The 20994-nt window shown below is 45.8% G+C and overlaps 1 protein-coding gene across 5 annotated transcripts in view; it reads right to left on the bottom strand.

Annotated features, from left to right (window-relative positions):
• The window catches only part of MYO1B (myosin IB), a 148390-nt gene that overhangs the window by 77494 nt on the left and 49902 nt on the right, over nucleotides 1-20994 (bottom strand). For all 5 annotated transcript variants that reach the window (XM_082227779.1, XM_082227778.1, XM_082227780.1 and 2 more), the window contains one exon: nucleotides 15450-15565. In XM_082227779.1, coding sequence (XP_082083905.1) covers nucleotides 15450-15565 — 116 coding nt within the window. The remainder of the gene's footprint in view (nucleotides 1-15449; nucleotides 15566-20994) is intronic.

Raw genomic sequence — 20994 nt, 5'->3', positions numbered from 1 at the left:
GGCCGAGGGAACCGACGTACAGCTTCTGGGTCATGTGGCCAGCATGACTAAGCCGCTTCTGGCAAACCAGAGCAGCGCACGGAAACACCGTTTACTTTCCCACCGGAACGGTACCTATTTATCTACTTGCACTTCGTGCTTTTGAACTGCTAGGTTGGCAGGAGCAGGGACCGAGCAACGGGAGCTCACCCCATTGCGGGGATTCAAACCGCCGACCTTCTCATCGGCAAGCCCTAGGCTCTGTGGTTTAACCCACAGCGCCACATGCGTCCGCTCAATTGCACTATGGCACAGCAAACTCTGAAGAAGAGTGTTAAAGCTTCTTTTCATTCTATTCCAAAAAGCACCATTTTACAGTGTTACCTCGGGTTACGGACGCTTCAGGTTACACACACTTCAGGTTACAGACTCCACTAACCCAGAAATAGTACCTCGGGGTTAAGAACTTTGCTTCAGGATGAGAACAGAAATCGCGGCACGCCGGCAGCGGGAGGCCCCATTAGCTAAAGTGGTACCTCAGGTTAAGAACAGTTTCAGGTTAAGAACAGACCTCCAGAACGAATTAAGTTCTTAACCCGAGGAACCACTGTATTATATTCGCCCACCTCCAAACCTGGAGCTGGGGGCAAAGTAACAGACTGTATGTAACTGCTCGTTTTTTCAGACACAACCTCAAGGAGCAGCTGAGAGAGACGGCTGGCAGTCTGACATTTTTTGGCTGGCCACTCAGCAGAAAATGTGGAGATCCCTGTCTCAAGGGCTCTCATGGGACCATTAGCCTGTAGCAGGCAGCACACCCAAACAAGCCCACCAGTTCTGAAGAAAACATCAAGTGTAAATTGCTATTATTAATTACATTTATATCCCATATTTCCTTCAAGGAGATTAGGGGTGTGGATGGTCCCGTCCCCCCCGTTTATCCCCACGACAACGCTATGAGGTAGGTTAGGCTGAGAAGTTGTGATTGGCCCAAGGTCACCCAGTGAGTTTCATGGCTGAGTGAGGATTTGAACCCTTGTCTAGTCCAACACTTAAATCACTACACTACACCACACTGCTTCACCAGGAAGTTATAAGAGGTCCCAATGAAGTGTTCTTAACTCACCGTTCTCCTGCTTACATGTGTAGGGTTGATAATGCTTTGGGGGCAGCGCCACGACTCTCATGGCAGCCATGAAGTCCTGACCCATATCAGTGCCTACCCTTCATAACTGTTAACATCCATAGCTGCAAACCTCAATTACCAATCCAGTCTTCTGAGCAATCATGTAATTACTGAACCAAATAAATCTTTCACGTTCCTCTCATTTTAAGAGTTTCAAGCATGTGTTTCCAATTATTTTGCCAGGATGTCAGCAGGGCTATTCACTGCCTTTAAAAAAAATGAAATAAGGGATTGTTGTGAAGTATTCACGTAAAAGGAAACCGTATTAGTCTCCTACCACATGGGGGGGGACCCTGCCCCCCAGCAAATGTTCTTCAGGATGACGTGGGGTACCTATTTAAGTTACTCCATACTGAGCGGCTACATTTTCTTTGCAAAATTTGTATTTTATTACTCCCCCGCTCCCAGTGCTCATTTGCCACCTTAATAATAATAATAATAAGAATAATAATAATAATAATAATAATAATAATAATAATAATAATAATAATAATTTATTTATTTATACATACCCCCCTCCCCAGCCAGAGCCGGGCTCAGGGAAGCTAACACCAGTAAAATTACAATAAAAACATAACAGGGGGGGGCGCCAACCAATTTAAAATACAGGTTAAAATACAATTTAAAAAGCAGCCTCATTTTAATAATAGCCCATAGATCAAAACCATAAGGGGAGGGAAACATAAGGGTCAGACTGAGTCCGAACCAAAGGCCAGGCGGAACAGCTCTGTCTTGCAGGCCCTGCAGAAAGATGTCGAGTCCCTCAAGGCCCTAGTCTCATGTGACAGAGCGTTCCACCAAGTCGGGGCCAGTACTGAAAAGGCCCTGGCCCTAGTTGTGACCAATCTAACCACCTTGCGACTTGGGACCTCCAAAATGTTGTCATTTGTGGACCTTAAGGTCCTCCGTGGGGCATACCAGGAGAGGCAGTCCCATAGGTACGTGTGTCACCACCACCATTCTTAAAACCGATAAGGCACCAGGGTAAATTTAAGAGGGATTCGTAAGTTTTAAGTCTCCATGCTATAGACAGCAGCCTTCTGCAACCCGATGCACTCGGGGTGCTTTGAATCGCAACTCCCAAACCAGCACTGCTCTGCTCATCGAGGCTGATGGGATTCAATCACCTTTTCCGGCATAGAGAGAATACAAAAAAATGGCATCTGTTCAAAAAAAAAGGAGATACTTTAAAATAGAACTATAAGTTTAAAAGTGCCTCTCAAGTCTTATAACAGCTATGGAATAAGAAGAAAGCCCTGTAGGAGACAGCACAATTCAACCTTCCTTTCAGTATGGGGTTGAAATATCTGTCCTGGATTTTTTGCATTAAATGGACAGTAGAATAAAACACGTGCAATGGTCATAGTCTGAAACATCTGGAGGACACTGGGTTGGCAAAGACAGAGATTTTCAAATGCTATGAAATGCGCCTCTCTCCCCATTGACCTTTCCTGCATAATTCTGGCCCACCTTCTCAAAAACACCACTGTTTCAGCGAAGAATCATATTCAAAATGAGTCTTTAATTCACTTTCTGATCCTGCCCTACTCAAAAGCCTCAGGAGCAAATAAACCCTACCCACGTTAACACATAATATTCTTAATGTTCATACCCCTTAGGCACTAAAAAGAGACCAAAGTTTTAAAACAGAATCTCACAATTGCTCAGGCTTGGATTTTGGGAGCATCCAGCCGCTGTGAAACAGGCACCTCTTTCTCCATAGACTTATGGCCAGGCTGCAGTATATGCTCTCAAGTCACCTTCTATTACAAAAACACGGGGTATAGAACACGCACAGGCAAACTCTGGCCCTCCAGATGTTTGGGACTACAATTGGGACTACAAACATCTGGAGGGCCAGAGTTTGCCCATGCCTGGTATAGAATAATAGAATTGCGGAGTTGGAGGGGGTCTCAAGGATCATCTAGTCCAACCCCCTGCAATGCAAGAATCCTGCCCACAGTCCCTGGGTGGGCTCGAACCCGCAACCTTCTGGTTAACAGCCAGAGACACTGACCCGTTGTGCCACAGGGCAGGCAGTGATTTCTTGGTTTTTAGTCCAAGCAAAACCAAGCCAAATCTTTTAACATGGGCCCCAAGGATAAGGCGCCAGGGGTCATTCCTGAAGACTATCACGTAAAGCGTGTTCTCCCTAAAATGAGAGCACGGGTTGCGGTGGGGGCCTCTGTTGCCAGGCAGGTTAATGGTTAGCGCCTGGCACAATGACTGGCTGACCAGGTTGCTGGGGCAAATTGCATGTAGCAAATTGTGTAGGTGGGACCATAGGCTTTACATATTGGGGCTCGCTGCTTCTGCTTTCTCTTTCGCAGTGAGCATCGGATCACCTGTCCTCCCGCCCTGTGTTCTGGTTGACCTTGCTTTGCCTGTCATGGGATCGTCTGCCTTGGGGCAGGGGCCTAGTAGGAATTTTGCCATTTGGCTGATGCCATCTGGTTTTTGCCTACTACTTAGCAATTCGGCACAACTTTTAAGGTTGCAGTTAGGCATTGGTTATAAAAATTGGTGGTGGAGGGGTCAGGATAGGCTGTGCCTGCCCCTCCAATGGTGCTGGAAGGGAATTCTGTTAAAGGAATCCTGGGGCTTGCCACGATTTCGTCCAATCCCTCCCAGAAATGGGACCAGGGCCGGCAAGCCTTGGGGACCTGGTTGGGTGAGCAGTGAGGGACTGTCGCTCAGCTCATCTGATCCCCAACATTGTTTTCCCTTCACTGGCGTCCGATGGAGTTTGGATAGTCAGTTCTGTCCCAGGCGGGGGGTCAGATAGTCATAACCAATGCCTAAGCAACCACTCACAGATTTTGTATTTTAATAAAGTTGTGGCCAAAACAGTGCCAAAAACCTTAAGCTAAAAGTACGTGTGAATTGTGAATTATTTCGAGGGGTGGCTTGGGGACCTCCACACGCAACAAGAGAGAGAGAGAACTTTTTCGAACAAGAGAAGTGCGTGTTATGATGAGATGCTCGTGAGAGCGGTACATGCTTCCCTTTGAACTTTTCCTTTTTGTCCTGAAATCCCTCGTTTCAGCGAGACGATACCCAGTCAATTTTCTGGGGCCAGAACGAACACTACAAACACAACCCTTCTTGCCCCCCCCCGAAACACTGTCCTCCCCCCACCGTAAGCAAACAACAGCGCAGTCTGTCCCTGCTGCTTACTCACAGCAGGTGGCACATCCTTCTCATACAATGTCCCCACCATCTGGAATACCCTCAATGCCTCCGAGTCTAATTGACTCCTAGCTCTTTTCAAACCTCACATTAAGGCACACTGCTTCCATTTGCCTTGCAAGCACCAACTCTTAATGTTCCAAGGGGGAGGGGGGGGAGAGAAGGAAAATCAGCCACCGCCACTCATTTTCTCTTTCATCCTATCCCACTAATAAGTCTCACAAACGGCTGTGCATATTTTCCTCATTTGCACATACGCAGTTTTAAGTACACCGCTTTTACGTTTTTGAGCCACATGCTCAATTGCCTGAAACGTTCCTTTTACCATTTTATCTTTTTATTTGTAATTTGAAAAAATGTGATAGAGTAGATTTCATGGTGTGTGGTTTTTATAAAGGTGGCGGGGAGTGGGGGAGAGTAATTGTACAAGAGGAGGGAAAGGGCATAGTACACGATACTGAGAATAAGACTTCACACACTTACACAAACATTTAAAGTTGAAGTCACACTTTTAGTACATTAAGGAAAACTTACTAACTTGATCAATATACAGTGGTACCTCAGGTTACATATGCTTGAGGTTACATATGCTTCAAGTTACAGACTCCGCTAACCTAGAATTAGTGCTTCAGGTTAAGAACTTTGCTTCAGGGTGAGAACAGAAATCGTGCTCTGGTGGCATGGTGGCAGCAGGAGGCCCCATTAGCTAAAATGGTGCTTCAGGTTAAGAACAGTTTCAGGTTAAGAATGGACCTCCGGAATGAATTAAGTACTTAACCCGAGGTACCACTGTATTTTTAAAGCAGAAAAGGGACAATAAATTTGTTCTCTCTCTCTTTTTAGTTAATATTGAGGACTGTCATTTATTATAACTACTTTCAATGTAATATTTCACTTCCTTTGGGGAAATAATTCAATTTTGTGATTCTGTTTACACCTACAATTGGCGGAGGGGGGCAGCGGGGAGAGATATAAGGGGAATGGAACCTCTTTACCATTTCTCTGACTTGCATGCTTCTTTCTCTGAATAATCAATGGTTAGTGACATGGGTGGCACTGTGGGTTAAACCACAGAGCCTAGGGCTTGCCGATCAAAAGGGTGGCGGTTCGAATCCCCACGATGGGGTGAGCTCCGCAACCCCAGAGTCATCCGTGGATGGACCTAATGGTCAGGGGTCCCTTTACCTTTACCTTATGTTAGGATTGCTATGTTAGCATACAGATAATAAAGTCCTCAACCTGCATGGACAAATGTATGGCACATACCCATCGACTGTCTGGGACATCTGTTGAGGGCGGGGCTGTGCTCTCGTGTGGGTCATGTGACTCGTGTCCCGGAAGACATGCATCCCCAATTTGAGCTGGGACATGTTGGAGCTATGGTGGTACTAGTCACATAAGAAAAACTACCGCAGAGATTTCAACGTTTTCAAAAGCAAGGGGTCCATGGTTTGGCTTTTGGAAAATCAGGGGGTCTGCAGTACTTGGCTAATTACGAGCCATTGCTCTAAGCCAGGGGTCTGCAACCTTTAAGACAAAAAGAGCCACTTGGACCCGTTTCCGAAGGGGGAAAAACTGGGAGCCGCAAAACCATTGCGACATTTAAAGCATGCGCGCCACTGCCCTCCGATCTGACAGCGGGCGGGAAGGTGACGTCGGGACAGTGCGTGACTAATGCACGCACCGCCCCCATGCGACGTCACAGCCAGTACAGCGCCCGCCACAGTGGGGAGTGTCGGGGGCACAATGCGCCTTCCCCTCGCTAGTATCTGCCCCGGAGCCGCGGCAAAGGTGTAAAAGAGCCACATGCGGCTCCGGAGCCGCGGGTTGCAGACCCCTGCTCTAAGCCAAAGCCACCATTCAATTCAGTCTTTAACATTTAAGTTATCAAAAACTGTTGGTTCCATCTTGTACGCGTTTAATAATATTTTGTGTATCTTAATAGCTAGAAACTTTTGTTCCCTTTTATAAATCCAAAGCTTCCCAGACCAAAGACAGTTAAAACAAAAATCCAAAATAGAAGCAAGATAAGGCTAGCCTATTTATTAAGGATTTGCTTAGGGGGTGAGGTTCAAGCTATCAGCTTTTCAGCAAAATAGCTGTTTCTAAGGACTTATTGCTGCCACCCTTATTGTTACTTTGAATAATGGCCAAAGGCACTTAAGGGCAGCAGATGGATGCCATTTGTATGCTGTAAATTGAAGCAGGGAGGGGTAAAATAAAGCCTTAAACATAAATGACACATTTTCAATGAAAGGGACATGCAGCTGCTGTTAATTGCAACTGGGGGCCTCTACAACTAATGGTCATATTTACTAGGAACAAAGGGAATATAAGAGAGAGCCATCAGCACTCATGCCAAATACTTTAGTTTATATCTCTTTCATTTACACAGGGCACATCTTCACACTTCTTATTTAGAATAACAACTTAAACTAAGCAATGTTGACTTCTGACTCCCTTACGCCTTTTGGATTTGGGTGATGGGTTTGACGCTTTACAGTTTTCTGAAATCCATCCATAAACTGTCCTGTCGGAAACTGCTAGGTCCAGGTTTACTGGGGCGGGGGTGAAATTATGCCCCCATCACCGCCGCACCTGGTCGGAATGTCACTCCTATCTCAGAACTTAATCTGATTGCCACAAGTTCACTAAAGGCTTTCCTCCTTTGCCAAATCTGGGATCAGCTCACATTTCACTTTTTAAGACAATGGGAGCATGGAGGCAGAGTGTGTGATCATGCTCTCCCCGCTCATTTGGGCAAACATCTGAAGACTGCTAAAGCATCTGTCTCTCCAAGACCAGCTATCTTCAAGACCAAAGCTCCTAAAATTTCAATGGGGTAGTTTTTTTATTACAATTATTATTAATAATAAATGCATTGATGATGATGATGATGATGATGATAATAATAATAATAATAATAATAATAATAATAATAATAATAATAATACAGTGGTACTTTCGTTTTGAGTGTTACGCTGATGATTTGAGTGCCACACTTCCGTTTTGAGTGTTACGCTGAGGTCTGTCTGTTTTTGCTTATTTATTTTGCGTTTTTGTTTTTGTAGCTTTTTTGTTTTGTTTTTGTGACTGTGTGGAACCCAGTTCAGCTACTGATTGATTGATTGTGTGACTGCAGTACAGTGGTACCTCAGGTTAAGTACTTAATTCGTTCCGGAGGTCCATTCTTAACCTGAAACTGTTCTTAACCTGAAGCACCACTTTAGCTAATGGGGCCTCCCGCTGCTGCTGCGCAGCCACCATGCGATTTCTGTTCTCATCCTGAAGCAAAGTTCTTAACCTGAAGCACTATTTCTGGGTTAGCGAAGTCTGTAACCTGAAGCGTATGTAACCTGAAGCGTATGTAACCCGAGCATTGTTTATTGCTTTCCTTTTATGGTTTTGTTAGATCATAAAATTCATGTTAAATTGCTGTTTTAGGGGTTGTTTTTAAAAGTCTGGAACGGATTAATCCGTTTTACATTACTTTCTATGGGAAAGCGCGCCTTGGTTTTGAAATGCTTTGGTTTCGGAACGGACTTCAGGAACGGACTAAGTTTGAGAACCAAGGTACCACTGTAATAAAATTGCACATCCGCTTCAATGTTTAACCACCCTAGTTACATGTGGAAAGCTAGGATCTCATCTAAGCAGCTAAGTGGGGAAGTCTTGGTTTTCAGGGCATTGGTCATATAGGAGACAAGGGCTGCCAACCAACCAGAAATAGAAGTGACCTGTTTGTGGTTTAGATTTGCTTCTAAGCCAGTAGCCAGAAATCAAGGAGTGAGATGGAAGAGGCCTCCCCATCAGCTTTTAAATTGTGCACCTTAGGTGAACAGACTCCCTCTGCATTAAATACAGTGGTGCCCAGCAAGACGAATGCCTCGCAAGACGGAAAACTCGCTAGACGAAAGAGTTTTCCATTTTGGAGGTGCTTCGCAAAATGAATTTCCTATGGGCTTGCTTCGCAAGACGACAATGTATTGCGAGTTCCTGCTGGTTTTTTTCCACCCCCCCCTTTTTCTAAGCCACTAAGCCGCTTATCAGCTGATCCGATCAGCAGATAAGCCGCTAAAAGCCGCTAATAGCGCTAATCCACTAATCCTTCAATGGGCTTGCTTCGCAAGACGAAAAAACCGCTAGACGAAGAGAATCACAGAACGGATTCTTTTCATCTTGCGAGGCACCACTGTACTACTAACTTCATCCATTTTTCCAGAGGGCTCCAAGCACTGGGCACAATAAAAAAAAAAAAATAGCTGGCAATCCTAGCATGAGCAGCGTAGTATCTTTTAATGACTGTGTTTCTTTTCTCTTTTTAAATGTACTTGCGAGGCCGCACAGTAGTCTACAGTGGAAGTGTCCATGTGTCAGTGCTCAAAGAGCGCAGATGTGTTTACGTTTACAAGTGCATTGTTTTCTCAGCTTTCCTTTTCCTCACTGAGAAAAGGCCCCAACAACATTAAGCTACAGTCAGGATCTGGTAGAACCAATTTGCAAAACCACTTCCCATTACATAAACAACATGTAGCTCTCAATGCAATTCTAATCCTACAGAACCAATTAATTAAAAATATATCTATGCGTGGAATCGAGGGCAGAAGCACATACCATCTCCTCAAAAAAATTACAGGCCATTAAATACTCCAGACACAAAGACGTTTCATTAAGAAAACACACATATACAATATGGTGAAATACTGAAGTTAGCAGTTCTCTCGCCAGATGCTCACTTTATGAACATTACTTTATAAACTTGTTCACCAAAGCAAGACTGACAGTAGTTCACCATGAACATTGAGTAATAAGAGATCTTGCCAGTAACAGGAAATCTAAACAGTGTTCTAGTGAAAGTATTTTAACTATTTCTGATTCATAATCCTGACATACAAGAACATTAGGAATTTCACAAAGAAGTGAGCACTGCAAAGTATTTTGGAGGAGGTCTTGGGATAGGAGTGCCAACTGAAATTGAATTTAGGTATCCACTAGGGTTGCCATATTGCCTGATTCACCAGGTTTTACGTCGATTCTGGGACACGGGTGGCGCTGTGGTCTAAACCACAGAGCCTAGGGCTTGCCGATCAGAAGGTTGGCGATTCGAATCCCCTGACGGAGTGAGCTCCTGTTGTTCAGTCCCAGCTCCTGCCCACCTAGCAGTTCGAAAGCACGTCAAAGTGCAAGTAGATAAATAGGTACCACTCCGTCGGGAAGGTAAACGGCATTTCTGTGTGCTGCTCTGGTTCGCCAGAAGCGGTTTTGTCATGCTGGCCACATGACCCAGAAGCTGTCTGCAGACAAACGCTGGCTCTCGGCCTATAGAGCGAGATGAGCGCTGCAACCCCAGAGTCGTCCGTAACTGGACCTAACGGTCAGGGGTACCTTTACCTTGATTCTAGCCATGCTACTAGGTGTATCCAATTCTCAATTTTCATTAAAAAGAGAAAAGAAATTCAAGTCCTTCAAGAACTTAAGAGGCAAACTGTGCAAGCATCACTATGTCCCATTCTTTCATGAGAAATGTGCCTACTAACATATTTCAGTTTTCTTAGCCAATGCGTAAAGTCACAACTACAACTGACATTTGGGGGAGATGTGTTAAGCCATGGTATAAACTATAGCAGCCAGGGGAAACCTCTGGCCTGTTCCTCACCTACTCCACATCTGATGCCGTAAGGGCTTACCCAAACAGAATATTTTTGTCTGCCTTCCAAAAGACAGAAGTGACTTGTAAGTAAGAGGTTTCTCAAACAGTGCCATACAGATCACTGGGATGCCCCTAAATTCCAGTCAGGTGGTCCACAAAAAGGTCAAAGAACACTCAGGAATATGTGTCCTTGGCTCTATACTCAATTTATTTTATTTTATTTGCTAATACTGGAGACAGAGAGGCTGCTTTGACCTGAGCCAAATTACCAGAAGCCCTGGAGCTCATGATTTTCATTACACTACAGGGATGAAGACGTCTTAATTTTCCCCAAAAATGTGCTAGTTTGGTGTGCCTCTTCTCAACAGCCTGGGCTTCAAGACCAAATATTTTATTTTTACTAATGTGTTTGTTTTTTTAATTAGCATCACTCTGGTGCACGGTGCTATGTGTGCTTGTTAAGAGTTCCATACAGATTAAGTATGTGCTTTGATTATGGAGGACAAAATTGTTTAAGGCGTATGCTGAAAACCCGCAACCATTTTCATGGGGTCCGGGAGTTAAGGGTGAAGTTTGCTGCAGGGCATGTCTGGCGAATTCCACGCAGACAGGGAGAATGCAAAAGTATCTGCATCATCGCACTGTTAACATCCACATTGATCTGAGTGGCCCGAGGGAAGGCATAGCTGCACAGTGAATTCCACAACCCCCTAAACACTAATCTGCAAAAAAAAAAAAAAAAAATGCAACTTCCTTTTAGAAAAAGTTAGCAGAATTCTCCATGCCTTCTGGACACTTTCAAACCACCACCCAGTTCCACAGGGATTGATGTGAACACACACCACACAGAGAGAATTATGTATTCAAAATAGGTGGGAGTTCTATAAAAAGATAGCTATGCACCCATTTTTAAACCATTCATCCAAGCTTTCTTCCCCATCTTTTAATACAGTGGTACCTCAGGTTACATACGCTTCGGGTTACAGACTCTGCTAACCCAGAAATAGTGCTTCAGGTTAAGAACTTTGCTTCAGGATGAGAACCGAAATTGCGCTCTGGCGGCGCGGCAGCAGCGGGAGGCCCCATTAGCTAAAGTGGTGCTTCAGGTTAAGAACAGTTTCAGGTTAAGTACGGACCTCTGGAACGAATTAAGTACTTAACCCGAGGTACCACTGTATATGGTATATGATTTCCCGCCCCCGCCGCCCCTGCAAGACTCCAGCTCAGATGCATGAATTATATCTGCCACAAAAAGGCCTAACATCTTAGTGTACATAATACTGTTCAATAACAGTTCAATACTGAAACCAGGAAAGCTAAGAAGCACATAATTATCAGGTTAAAGGACGGTCAGTGGCCTTTTGAGACCAACCAACCTTGCCCGAGTCTACTTTTCACTTTTGTTTTACTGGAACCCTGATTGCTTTAAAAAGTATCAATTCTTGGTAAGACTTAAAATTAGGTTGCAACTGTAATTAACACGTTTTCAAGCACGACCCTGCAAGAGGAGCCAAATATAACCACATGGCCGGCTATACTGCTACAGGAAACTTAGGAGGTTTCTCTCTTCTCCCCCCAAAACTGCCACCCCGAGGGGAGCGGGCACAATAAACAACTATTTATTTTGCTTATATACACACACATTTAAATATTGCCTCTAATATCTGCCATTAACATAGAACAGAGAAGCCAAGTACAGGGTGGGGGCATCCATCATTTGGACCCAGAAATGTGGTTAATTGAGTAGCTAATGGTGCTTTTAAAATGTCAACAAAAAGAGACAGTGCCTTGCCTGTCCTCATAAGACACATTTTCCCTACCTTGCCACATATATCTGTTATGCATGCACTCAAGCCATATGCAGACCCTCCAAGTGTCCCTATTTTCCAGGGACAGTCCCAGATTTGCAGAAGCTGCCCCGGTTTCAGATTTGATCCCAGAATGTCCTAATCATAGAACTGTAGAGTTGGAAGGGATCATGAGTGTCATCTAGTCCAATCCCCTGCAATGCAGGAATCTTTTGCCCAATGTGGGTTTTGAACCCACGACCCTGAGATTAAGAGTCTCATTCTCTACTAGTTGAGCTATCCTTAAAAATGTAAAGGTAAAGGGACCCCTGACCATTAGGCCCAGCGGTGGCCAACTCTGGGGTTGCGGCGCTCATCTCGCTTTATTGGCCGAGGGAGCCGGCGTACAGCTTCCGGGTCATGTGACCAGCATGACTAAGCCACTTCTGGCAAAGCAGAGCAGCGCACAGAAATGCTGTTTACCTTCCCGCCAGAATGGTACCTATTTATCTACTTGCACTTTTTGGGGTGCTTTCGAACTGCTAGGTTGGCAGGAGCAGGGACCGAGGAACGGGAGCGGGGATTCGAACTACCGACCTTCTGATCGGCAAGTCCTAGGCTCTGTGGTTTAACCCCCAGTGCCACCCACGCCCCTTTGAGCTATCCTTAGGACGTTCCTATTTTTCATCAAAGAAATGTTGTTGGGTATGGAGTTATGTGACCCCTGAGACAAGGAGATAAATATCTATAGAACCTGAAGGCAGCCCTGCATAGGGAACACCCTTGCAACAGATGCCAAGGAGATAAGTAACTCCACAATCTTTAGAAGACACCTGAAGGCAGCCTTGTAAGGGGAAGCTTTTAAATGTTTAATAATGTTCTTACTATGTTGGAAGCCACCCAGAGTGGTTGGGGCAACCCAGTCAGATGGGCGGGGTAGTTATTATTATTAATGAATAGGATGTCCCTATTTTCATCAGAGAAATGTTGGAGGGTATGCATATGTACTAATAAGCAGCACATGAATACCAGATAAGAGGGAATCCACTTAAGTTGGAAGGAACTGTTATTTAAGATTTTGTTTTCCTGATGCCTGTCTTTAATTTGTTCTCCAGTGACACAGAACTGCACATCCCATGACCTCTTAGCCTGACATTTGCCTTCCTGCTTCCTCAGCACATTCTTCCCTCGCTGCTCAAACTGAGATCGGGCAGAAGCGGGCCAGAACCACACAAAGCACATCAGCAAAAGTTTTTTCTTTGCCCTCCAGCAAAATCGCAGCGGTAGTTAAGGTGGTCTCAGAGGCGGCGCTTGAGACTTCCATGAGGAGCTTTGACATTGAATGCCAATACTTATTCGCTTGGTAGACATCAGGATTTCATGGCCTCCTTGGCAAACACAGATTCCTGTCATCTCTTGGGGATTTTCTTAGTGATCCATCTACAGATGCTATTGATACACTGGGGAGTGCCTAGAATGCAGAGATGGCTCAGGCTATTGCCATGATTATTCCTATACCAGGCATCCTCTCTTGTCGCACAGAACTAAACAATTTCAATGGTTTTCTGAGCAGGCAAAAGCAACAAAAGGAGTGGGGTGATGGATAAAGAACAAATCCCCCATCCCTTCCAAAAAGGACCAGACTGAGAATCTGAGTACAAGTAAATCTTAGAACAGAAGAAGAAGAAGAAGAAGAAGAAGAAGAAGAGGAGGAGGAGGAGGAGTTTGGATTTGATATCCTGCTTTATCACCACCCTAAGGAGTCTCAGAGCGGCTAACATTCTCCTTTTCCTTCCTCCCCCACAACAAACACTCTGTGAGGTGAGTGGGGCTGAGAGACTTCAGAGAAGTGTGACTGGCCCAAGGTCACCCAGCAGCTGCATGTGGAGGAGCAGAGACGCGAACCCGGTTCCCCAGATTGCAAGACTACCGCTCCTAACCACTACACCACACTGGCTCTCCAGTGTTCTTAACTGAGATGTTCCTCAACTGCAACTCCCACCAACTCCCAGCTGAAGGAATTGGGAGCAGTTAGAAACTCAGAGGCATAAGCGAATTGCCAAATGGCACCTTAAGCCTAGGTTACAGTAGCGACAATGGAAGGTCTAGACACCTTTTTTTGCCATGGAATTTATCATCGTCGTCATCATCATCATTTCTGTACAGCTTCATTTGTAAAGAAAAAACCCTCAACACATCAAAACATCAAACAATTAATTTATATAGCTGCCCCCATAGCAGAAGTACTCTAGGAAGCAGGTGTGGTGTAGTGGTTGAGTGTCGGACTGTGACCTGGGAGATCAGGATTCAAATCCCCACGCAGTCATGAAGCTCAGCTGATCTCAGGTCAGTCACAGCCTCTTAGCCTATGTTACAGGGTCATTGTACGGATTAACTGAGGAGGGGGGTCCCTTGGTGAAAAAGCAGGGATATATATGCAAAGCCCTGTTCTCAATTTGGAATTACATATACCCAATCTCAATTCACAAGGTTTCGGTTTGCAGAGATATCAGAACATTTAATCACCAAACCTTCTTGATACAGAGCAAGGGCGAAAGGAAGTTTTTTATAAATAGAAAGCGCAACTAAAATTGTGACAGGAAGAAGGAAAAGAGGGGAGTGATGAAGGACAGAGGGCCCACATCCCTGCCTAAAGGAAGAAAGGCACTTTGACCCAGTTAACATTACAAAACAAACTGAGTTGGGAATCTCCATTTGTAAACCGCGGCTTAGCACAAATAATAAAACTGAAGATTGTGGTTGCAGCCCTCCTTCCCCAATCCTACTGATGACATGCCTCCCAGGGCTAAGTCATGGTCTGGCTTCGCATTTGACCTCCAAAGTTGGGCTCATAGTTTGTCTCATTCCTGATAAGCCACGAGTTTCAACCAAGATTTGTTCTTGGCTCCCAGCACATGATTCGTGGAGATTCAGAGGTAATGCTAAGCCAGACCACAGTTTAACCAGAAGTAGCATGGCAACAGCAGGAGGACCAGGGGAGGAACGTGGGGGCTTGACTTAACATCAGTGGCGTAGCGTGGGTTGTCAGCACCCGGGGCAAGGCAAGTAATTTGCGCCCCCTAACCCGTGGATTTGCGCCCCCTAACCCTAACCTCCAGATGTTGCGCCCGGTGTGGCCGGCCCCCCCTGCACCCCCCACGCTACGCCACTGCTTAACATTACATGCAACATGTCTACCATTTCAGCAAGCAGGTATTCCTAACCCAGCTTGCCTTGTAAGCTTAACCTTTCAACTTTTCCAGGTCCATCCATTCATTTGCAAATACTCCTCCAGCCACTTCCTCTCCCTCCCTGCCTCCCAGTCAGGTCTAGTTACTGAAGGCAGGAAGAGTAGGAGAGAGCGCAAAACACAGGGCTCCTATTTTCAGCGGCCACCAAGCATCTGCTGTGTCATCTAATTCTGGCCTAAGATATAACTAGAAAGCAATGTCATCTGTAAGACCAACTTCTATCACAATCAGTGAACAAAATATCCAGATTTCTTCCATTGGAACAAAAAATTATGCGAATAAACTTAGAGCTAATCAAAGGCACGACGGATCAAACACATTCTGTGACTTGCAGGAAACAGCTGTTCCCGTCTATAAACTGCATTTCTTGAAGAAGAATAAGAACCTGAAACTTTTTACATACTTACATGTGAGGTCTGAGTTCATAGAAGTTTCTGTTTCTGTATTCTTCCACTTTTTCCGGGGAATAAATAGGGAGCAATCTGTATGGATTTATCGATATCACCACACTACCGATGTAAGTCTGCCGAAAAGAAAGAATGCACAGTGGAGTTTTAACAGCTGATGTGACAATTTAACTTACAAAACACGTTAAGGAATGCTTACCTCTCTCTACCATATCATTTGCATTGGAACAATTATCACCTGAACTCCCCAAATACGAAGGAAATTTCAAAACTGGCCAAATTAAAAAACAACCACCCAGCTTTAATTCTAAAAAGAAAAGTGAAATACAGGATTAACTTGATGAATTCATCATGAAATATTATTTTGCCTTTAAGAACACAAAACCAGCAAGTCAGTAGAGGATAACACTCTTAATATCAGGGTCGTGGGTTGGATCATATACTGGGTGAAATAATCATGCATTGCAGGGGGTTGGACTAGATGACCCCTATGCGCCCTTCCAACTCCATAAATCTGTGATTCTGTGAAGAATGTTTTTGGACTTGTTTAGGCCTGTGCATGCTTTACAAAGTGAGAAGCATTATGCTATAACCTACCCTAAAGGCTCTGTTGCTCCATTTAAAAGGATGTAAATCCCAAAGTGGGGTGGGGAGCCCTTCATATTTAGTAATATTGAAGAGCGTTTTGGCAAAACGTCACGTTCGTATTTTACAAACGCTCAAAAAGCAGGATGACTTCATCTCTCATTACTGAATGGCAAGAGGAAAATACAGCTGGAAGTGAAGACAGATGAACTGTGATTTGATACCATATAATCAGCAAAGGTCTCAAGAAACTGAGGGGGGGGGGATTCTCAAACAACTACCGCACAAAAGCATTGCATATTTGAACTCAAATTCTTGGGGGGGGGGGTTGGAATCTTCTTCGGACAACATAAGGGGAAATTAAGCAAGATACAAAAGGTTGTCGTCTGAGGAGAACTGGGGGTGCTATTTTTCTTTTTCGTAAGCTGTTCTGATATTCTGAGAGTGAGGAACCAGCTGTTCACCAGTGTGCTCCAAATCCAGTATACCACATCCTAAAATATCCCATTTTTTTCAAGAGGTCAAAGAATGACGCCTAGTGAGGGACTATTCCATGTTCTCTTGTTGAAATATGTCAAGAAGTCCCTGCTTTGGGTTCGGTATGACTCGGAAAGAACTCTTTGCACTAATTTAGTCACCTACAGATTCACTCCAAAGTTAACTGTGTTACAGTCCCAGTAATGGGAAGAGGTTGGGGGGGTGGAACGCCAGGGAAAGAGAATTTTCCCACACAAAACCCTCCTTCCCACCAGGACTCCAGTATAAACAAGTCCAGATATAAATGACTTAATTCCTTGAGCATGGAATGAGTGCAATTGCATTCCAGCGATGAAAACAGAACTCCTATGGGTAGGGGGAAGTAAATGCCACAGCATCGAAGGGATTAGAATATCTACGGCTTGCTGCCCGTTCTTATACTGCTACTATTTTGGAACTGCAGCCCCAAAGGACTGGTCTCGTGATCAAAGCACAGGAAGACATTGATCTGAATTCCTCTCTCTGCTTTGCCACAGAAGTTTGTGTAAGCCTGGGCCACAATTTGGCTTATCTGGGCATTAATAGTTCTCTCTCTCTCTCTCTCTCTCTCACACACACACACACACACTTCGCTAAGACTGATGGATGGAATCTGGCTGTTGCCATGTTACACTAGTTCTAACATGTGTTAAAGGTAAAGGGTAAAGGGACCCCTGACCATTAGGTCCAGTCGTGGCTAACTCTGGGGTTGCGGCGCTCATCTCGCTTTATTGACCGAGGGAGCCGGCGTACAGCTTCTGGGTCATGTGGCCAGCATGTGGCGAACCAGAACAGCGCACGGAAACACCGTTGACCTTCCTGCCAGAGCGGTACCTATTTATCTACTTGCACTTTGACATGCTTTCGAACTGCTAGGTTGGCAGGAGCAGGGACCGAGCAACGGGAGCTCACCCCGTCGCGGGGATTCGAACCGCCGACCTTCTGATCGGCAAGTCCTAGGCTCTGTGGTTTAACCCACCGCGCCACCCGCGTCCCCTAACATGTGTTAGCCAGCACTAAAACCATTGCAAAGCCATGGATCGGCTCATGATTTGAGCCGCTGAGATCCAAAACAAACACAAACCAGCAGGTAGACAGATCCAGTTCCCACTCATCCCATCACTGTGTGACATAATACAATAATGAACTGGGCCCACAAGGGCTTGTGAGGCACTGACCCAAGGAAGCGAAAAGAGATTATCCTGAAATAGAATGTTATTCTGCTCTGGTGGCAATAAGTACCAGTGGACACTCTTGGTTGCTCTCGGTCTAAAGGCACCTTGAACTGGCAAGAGGTGAAAAAAAGAACAGGAAAATAGCAAGAAGTTGTATTACTGTCGCTACTCTGCCCCAGAAGTAAAATCAGAAGTGGCCTTTTTGGAGGTTTGCAGTAAGAATACTACAAGGATCTTCCTTGTGAGAGCACACAAAGTGTTCTTCCAAAATCAGCACAGCATATACATGCATGCTCAGTAAAAACTCTGGAACAGAGTACCTTAGCAACCAATCATTTCAGAGTTTCTAGAAATTCTGCCTCCCCTGTTCATTAATACCAGTTCTTTCTTACCAGACGCTCTCATCTCAAAAAAGTTCACACATTCTAAAACATGGCAGGATGCCCTGGATCATGCTCAAACAATTTCTGCAATGAAAGCCCATTAAAACCTCTGATAGAAAAAGCCATTCACTGTAGCACACACAGTGGCGTGGTGCAGCTGAGCGATTGTTGACCCTGAACTCAAGGGTCTCATCAGGCCATGCTTATTACTTCAATTGTGAAGAACGCAATGGACGTTTCTCCCCACCCTTCCACCACTGCATGCTTTACAACTGTCACTACTATCCAGATATGCTGAAGCAAAACATGTACCCAAAGTGGTGTCCATGCACATTCTCATATTTTGTGTCTGGATTTTCACTTTTTGAAAGATGGCGATCCTACATAAATCAGGGGTGGACCTTGGTTATATTGCACCCTGTGCAAAGGCCAAAATTTGACATCCCCCACACAACCCTTGCGCCACCTTTGCAAAACTGGGTAAGGGAGCCTACTGGTCTTTGAGGAGGTGTGAGACTCTGGTAAGATCCTAGAGCCCTCCATCCTCATTCACCAAGCTGAAGGTGGTTGGAGGATGGATGGCGGCTAACAGATTGAGGTTGAATCCTGACAAGACAGAAGTACTGTTTTGGAGGGACAGGGGACGGGCAGGTGTGGAGGACTCCCTGGTCCTAAATGGGGTAACTGTGCCCCTGAAGGAGAAGGTGTGCAGCCTGGGAATCATTTTGGACTCACAGCTGCCCATAGAGGCACAGGTCAATTCTGTGTCCAGGACAGCTGTCTACCAGCTCCACCTGGTACGCAGGCTAAGACCCGACCTGCCTGCTGACTGTCTCGCCAGAGTGGTGCATGCTCTGGTTATCTCCCGCTTGGACTACAGCAATGCGCTCTGTGTGGGGCTACTTTTGAAGGTGACCCGGAAACTACTACAGTGGTGCCCCGCAAGACGAACGCCTCGCGAGACGAAAAACTCACAAAACGAAAGGTTTTTTCGTTTTCGAGTTGCTTCGCAAGACAAATTTCCCTATGGGCTTGCTTCGCGAAACAAAGCTTGCCCCGCAGGCTCCGGGAATAGCGGGAAGCACAGCGCGTCTTCCCCGCTGTCCCCGGACCTCTTTTGAAGCAAGGGGCGGCGGGGAGAAGATCGCTTCTCCCCGTTGCCAGCCCCGCAAGCTCCGGGGATAGCAGGAAGTGCAGCGCGTCTTCCCCGCTGTCCCCGGACCTCTTTTGAAGCAAGGGGTGGCGGGGAGAAGCGATCTTCTCCCCGCCGCCCCTTGCTTCAAAAGAGGTCCGGGGACACCCCGCCGCCCCTTGCTTCAAAAGAGGTCCGGGGACAGTGGGAAGCGCAGCGCGTCGTCCCCGCTGTCCCCGGACCTCTTTTGAAGCAAGGGGCGGCGGGGAGAAGATCGCTTCTCCCCGTTGCCAGCCCCGCAAGCTCCGGGGACAGAGGGGAAGGCGCAGCGCCTTCCCCTCTCTCCCCGGACCCCTTTTGAACCAAGGGGCGGCAAGGGGGAGAAGCGATCTTCTCCCCTCCGCTCCTTGCTTCAAAGGAGGGGACAGAGGGGCGCTTCCCCTCTGTCCCCGGACGGTCTCCATAGGAACGCATTGATTGATTTTCAATGCATTCCTATGGGAAACCGTGCTTCGCAAGACGAAAAACTCGCAAGAAGAAAAAACTTGCGGAACGAATTAATTTCGTCTTGCGAGGCACCACTGTACTAATCCAGAATGGTGACTGGGAGCGGCCGCCAAGACTATATAACACCGGTCCTGAAAGACCCAAATTGGCTCCCAGTACGTTTCTGAGCACAATTCAAAGTGTTGGTGCTGACCTTTAAAACCCTAAAAGGCCTTGGCCCAGTATACCTGAAGGAGCGTCTCCACCCCCATCATTCAGCCCGGACACTGAGATCCAGTGCTGAGGGCCTTCTGGAAGTTCCCTCACTGAGAGAAGCCAAGTTACAGGGAACCAGGCAGAGGGCCTTCTCGGTAGTGGCGCCCACTCTGTGGAATGCCCTCCCATCAGATGTCAAGGAAATAAACAACTATCTGACTTTTAGAAGACACCTGAAGTTTGTAATGTTCGATGTTTTATTCTGTTTTTAATCTGTTGGGAGCCGCCTAGAGCGGTTGGGGAAGCCCAGCCGGATGGGTGGAGTATAAATAATAAATTATTATTATTATAAATTATTATATTATTTTTGTGGGAAGAAGGCAGGAGGACTCTATGACCGTGTCAGAGCCCTCACACCTCCTTCCCAAAGTCTAGCACTTACTAGGCTTTGGGAAGGAGGCAGGAAGGCGCCCTATTGGAGGAACCGGCCACCTCTGCTTAAATCCCAGCACCATTAAGGGAGCTGGGCATGTTTAGCCTGGAGAAGAGGAGGTTAAGGGGTGATATGATAGCCATGTTCAAATATATAAAAGGATGTCACATGGAGGAGGGAGAAAGGTTGTTTTCTGCTGCTCCAGAGAAGCGGACACGGAGCAATGGATCCAAACTACAAGAAAGAAAATTCCACCTAAACATTAGGAAGAACTTCCTGACAGTAAGAGCTGTTTGACAGTGGAATTTGCTGCCAAGGAGTGTGGTGGAGTCTCCTACTTTGGAGGTCTTTAAGCAGAGGCTTGACAACCATATGTCAGGAGTGCTCTGATGGTGTTTCCTGCTTGGCAGGGGGTTGGACTCGATGGCCCTTGTGGTCTCTTCCAACTCTATGATTCTATGATTCTATGACTACAGAAATAAAGCAGAACTTGCTTCTGCTGTCCTGGTGTTAAAACCAGGAAATAAGAACCATTTTGTGGTAGAAAACGATAATAAAACAGTAAAATAAAAGTAATAAAATGAAGATCTACAACCATGTATGTGCCTGGCAGGCCACC

The sequence above is a fragment of the Podarcis vaucheri genome (assembly GCF_965113315.1).
Source record: "Podarcis vaucheri genome assembly, chromosome: 1".
In the NCBI taxonomy this organism is placed as follows: domain Eukaryota; kingdom Metazoa; phylum Chordata; class Lepidosauria; order Squamata; family Lacertidae; genus Podarcis; species Podarcis vaucheri.
The sequence above is the reverse complement of the archived record's forward strand: the minus strand, read 5'-3'. Positions and strand labels throughout refer to the sequence as shown.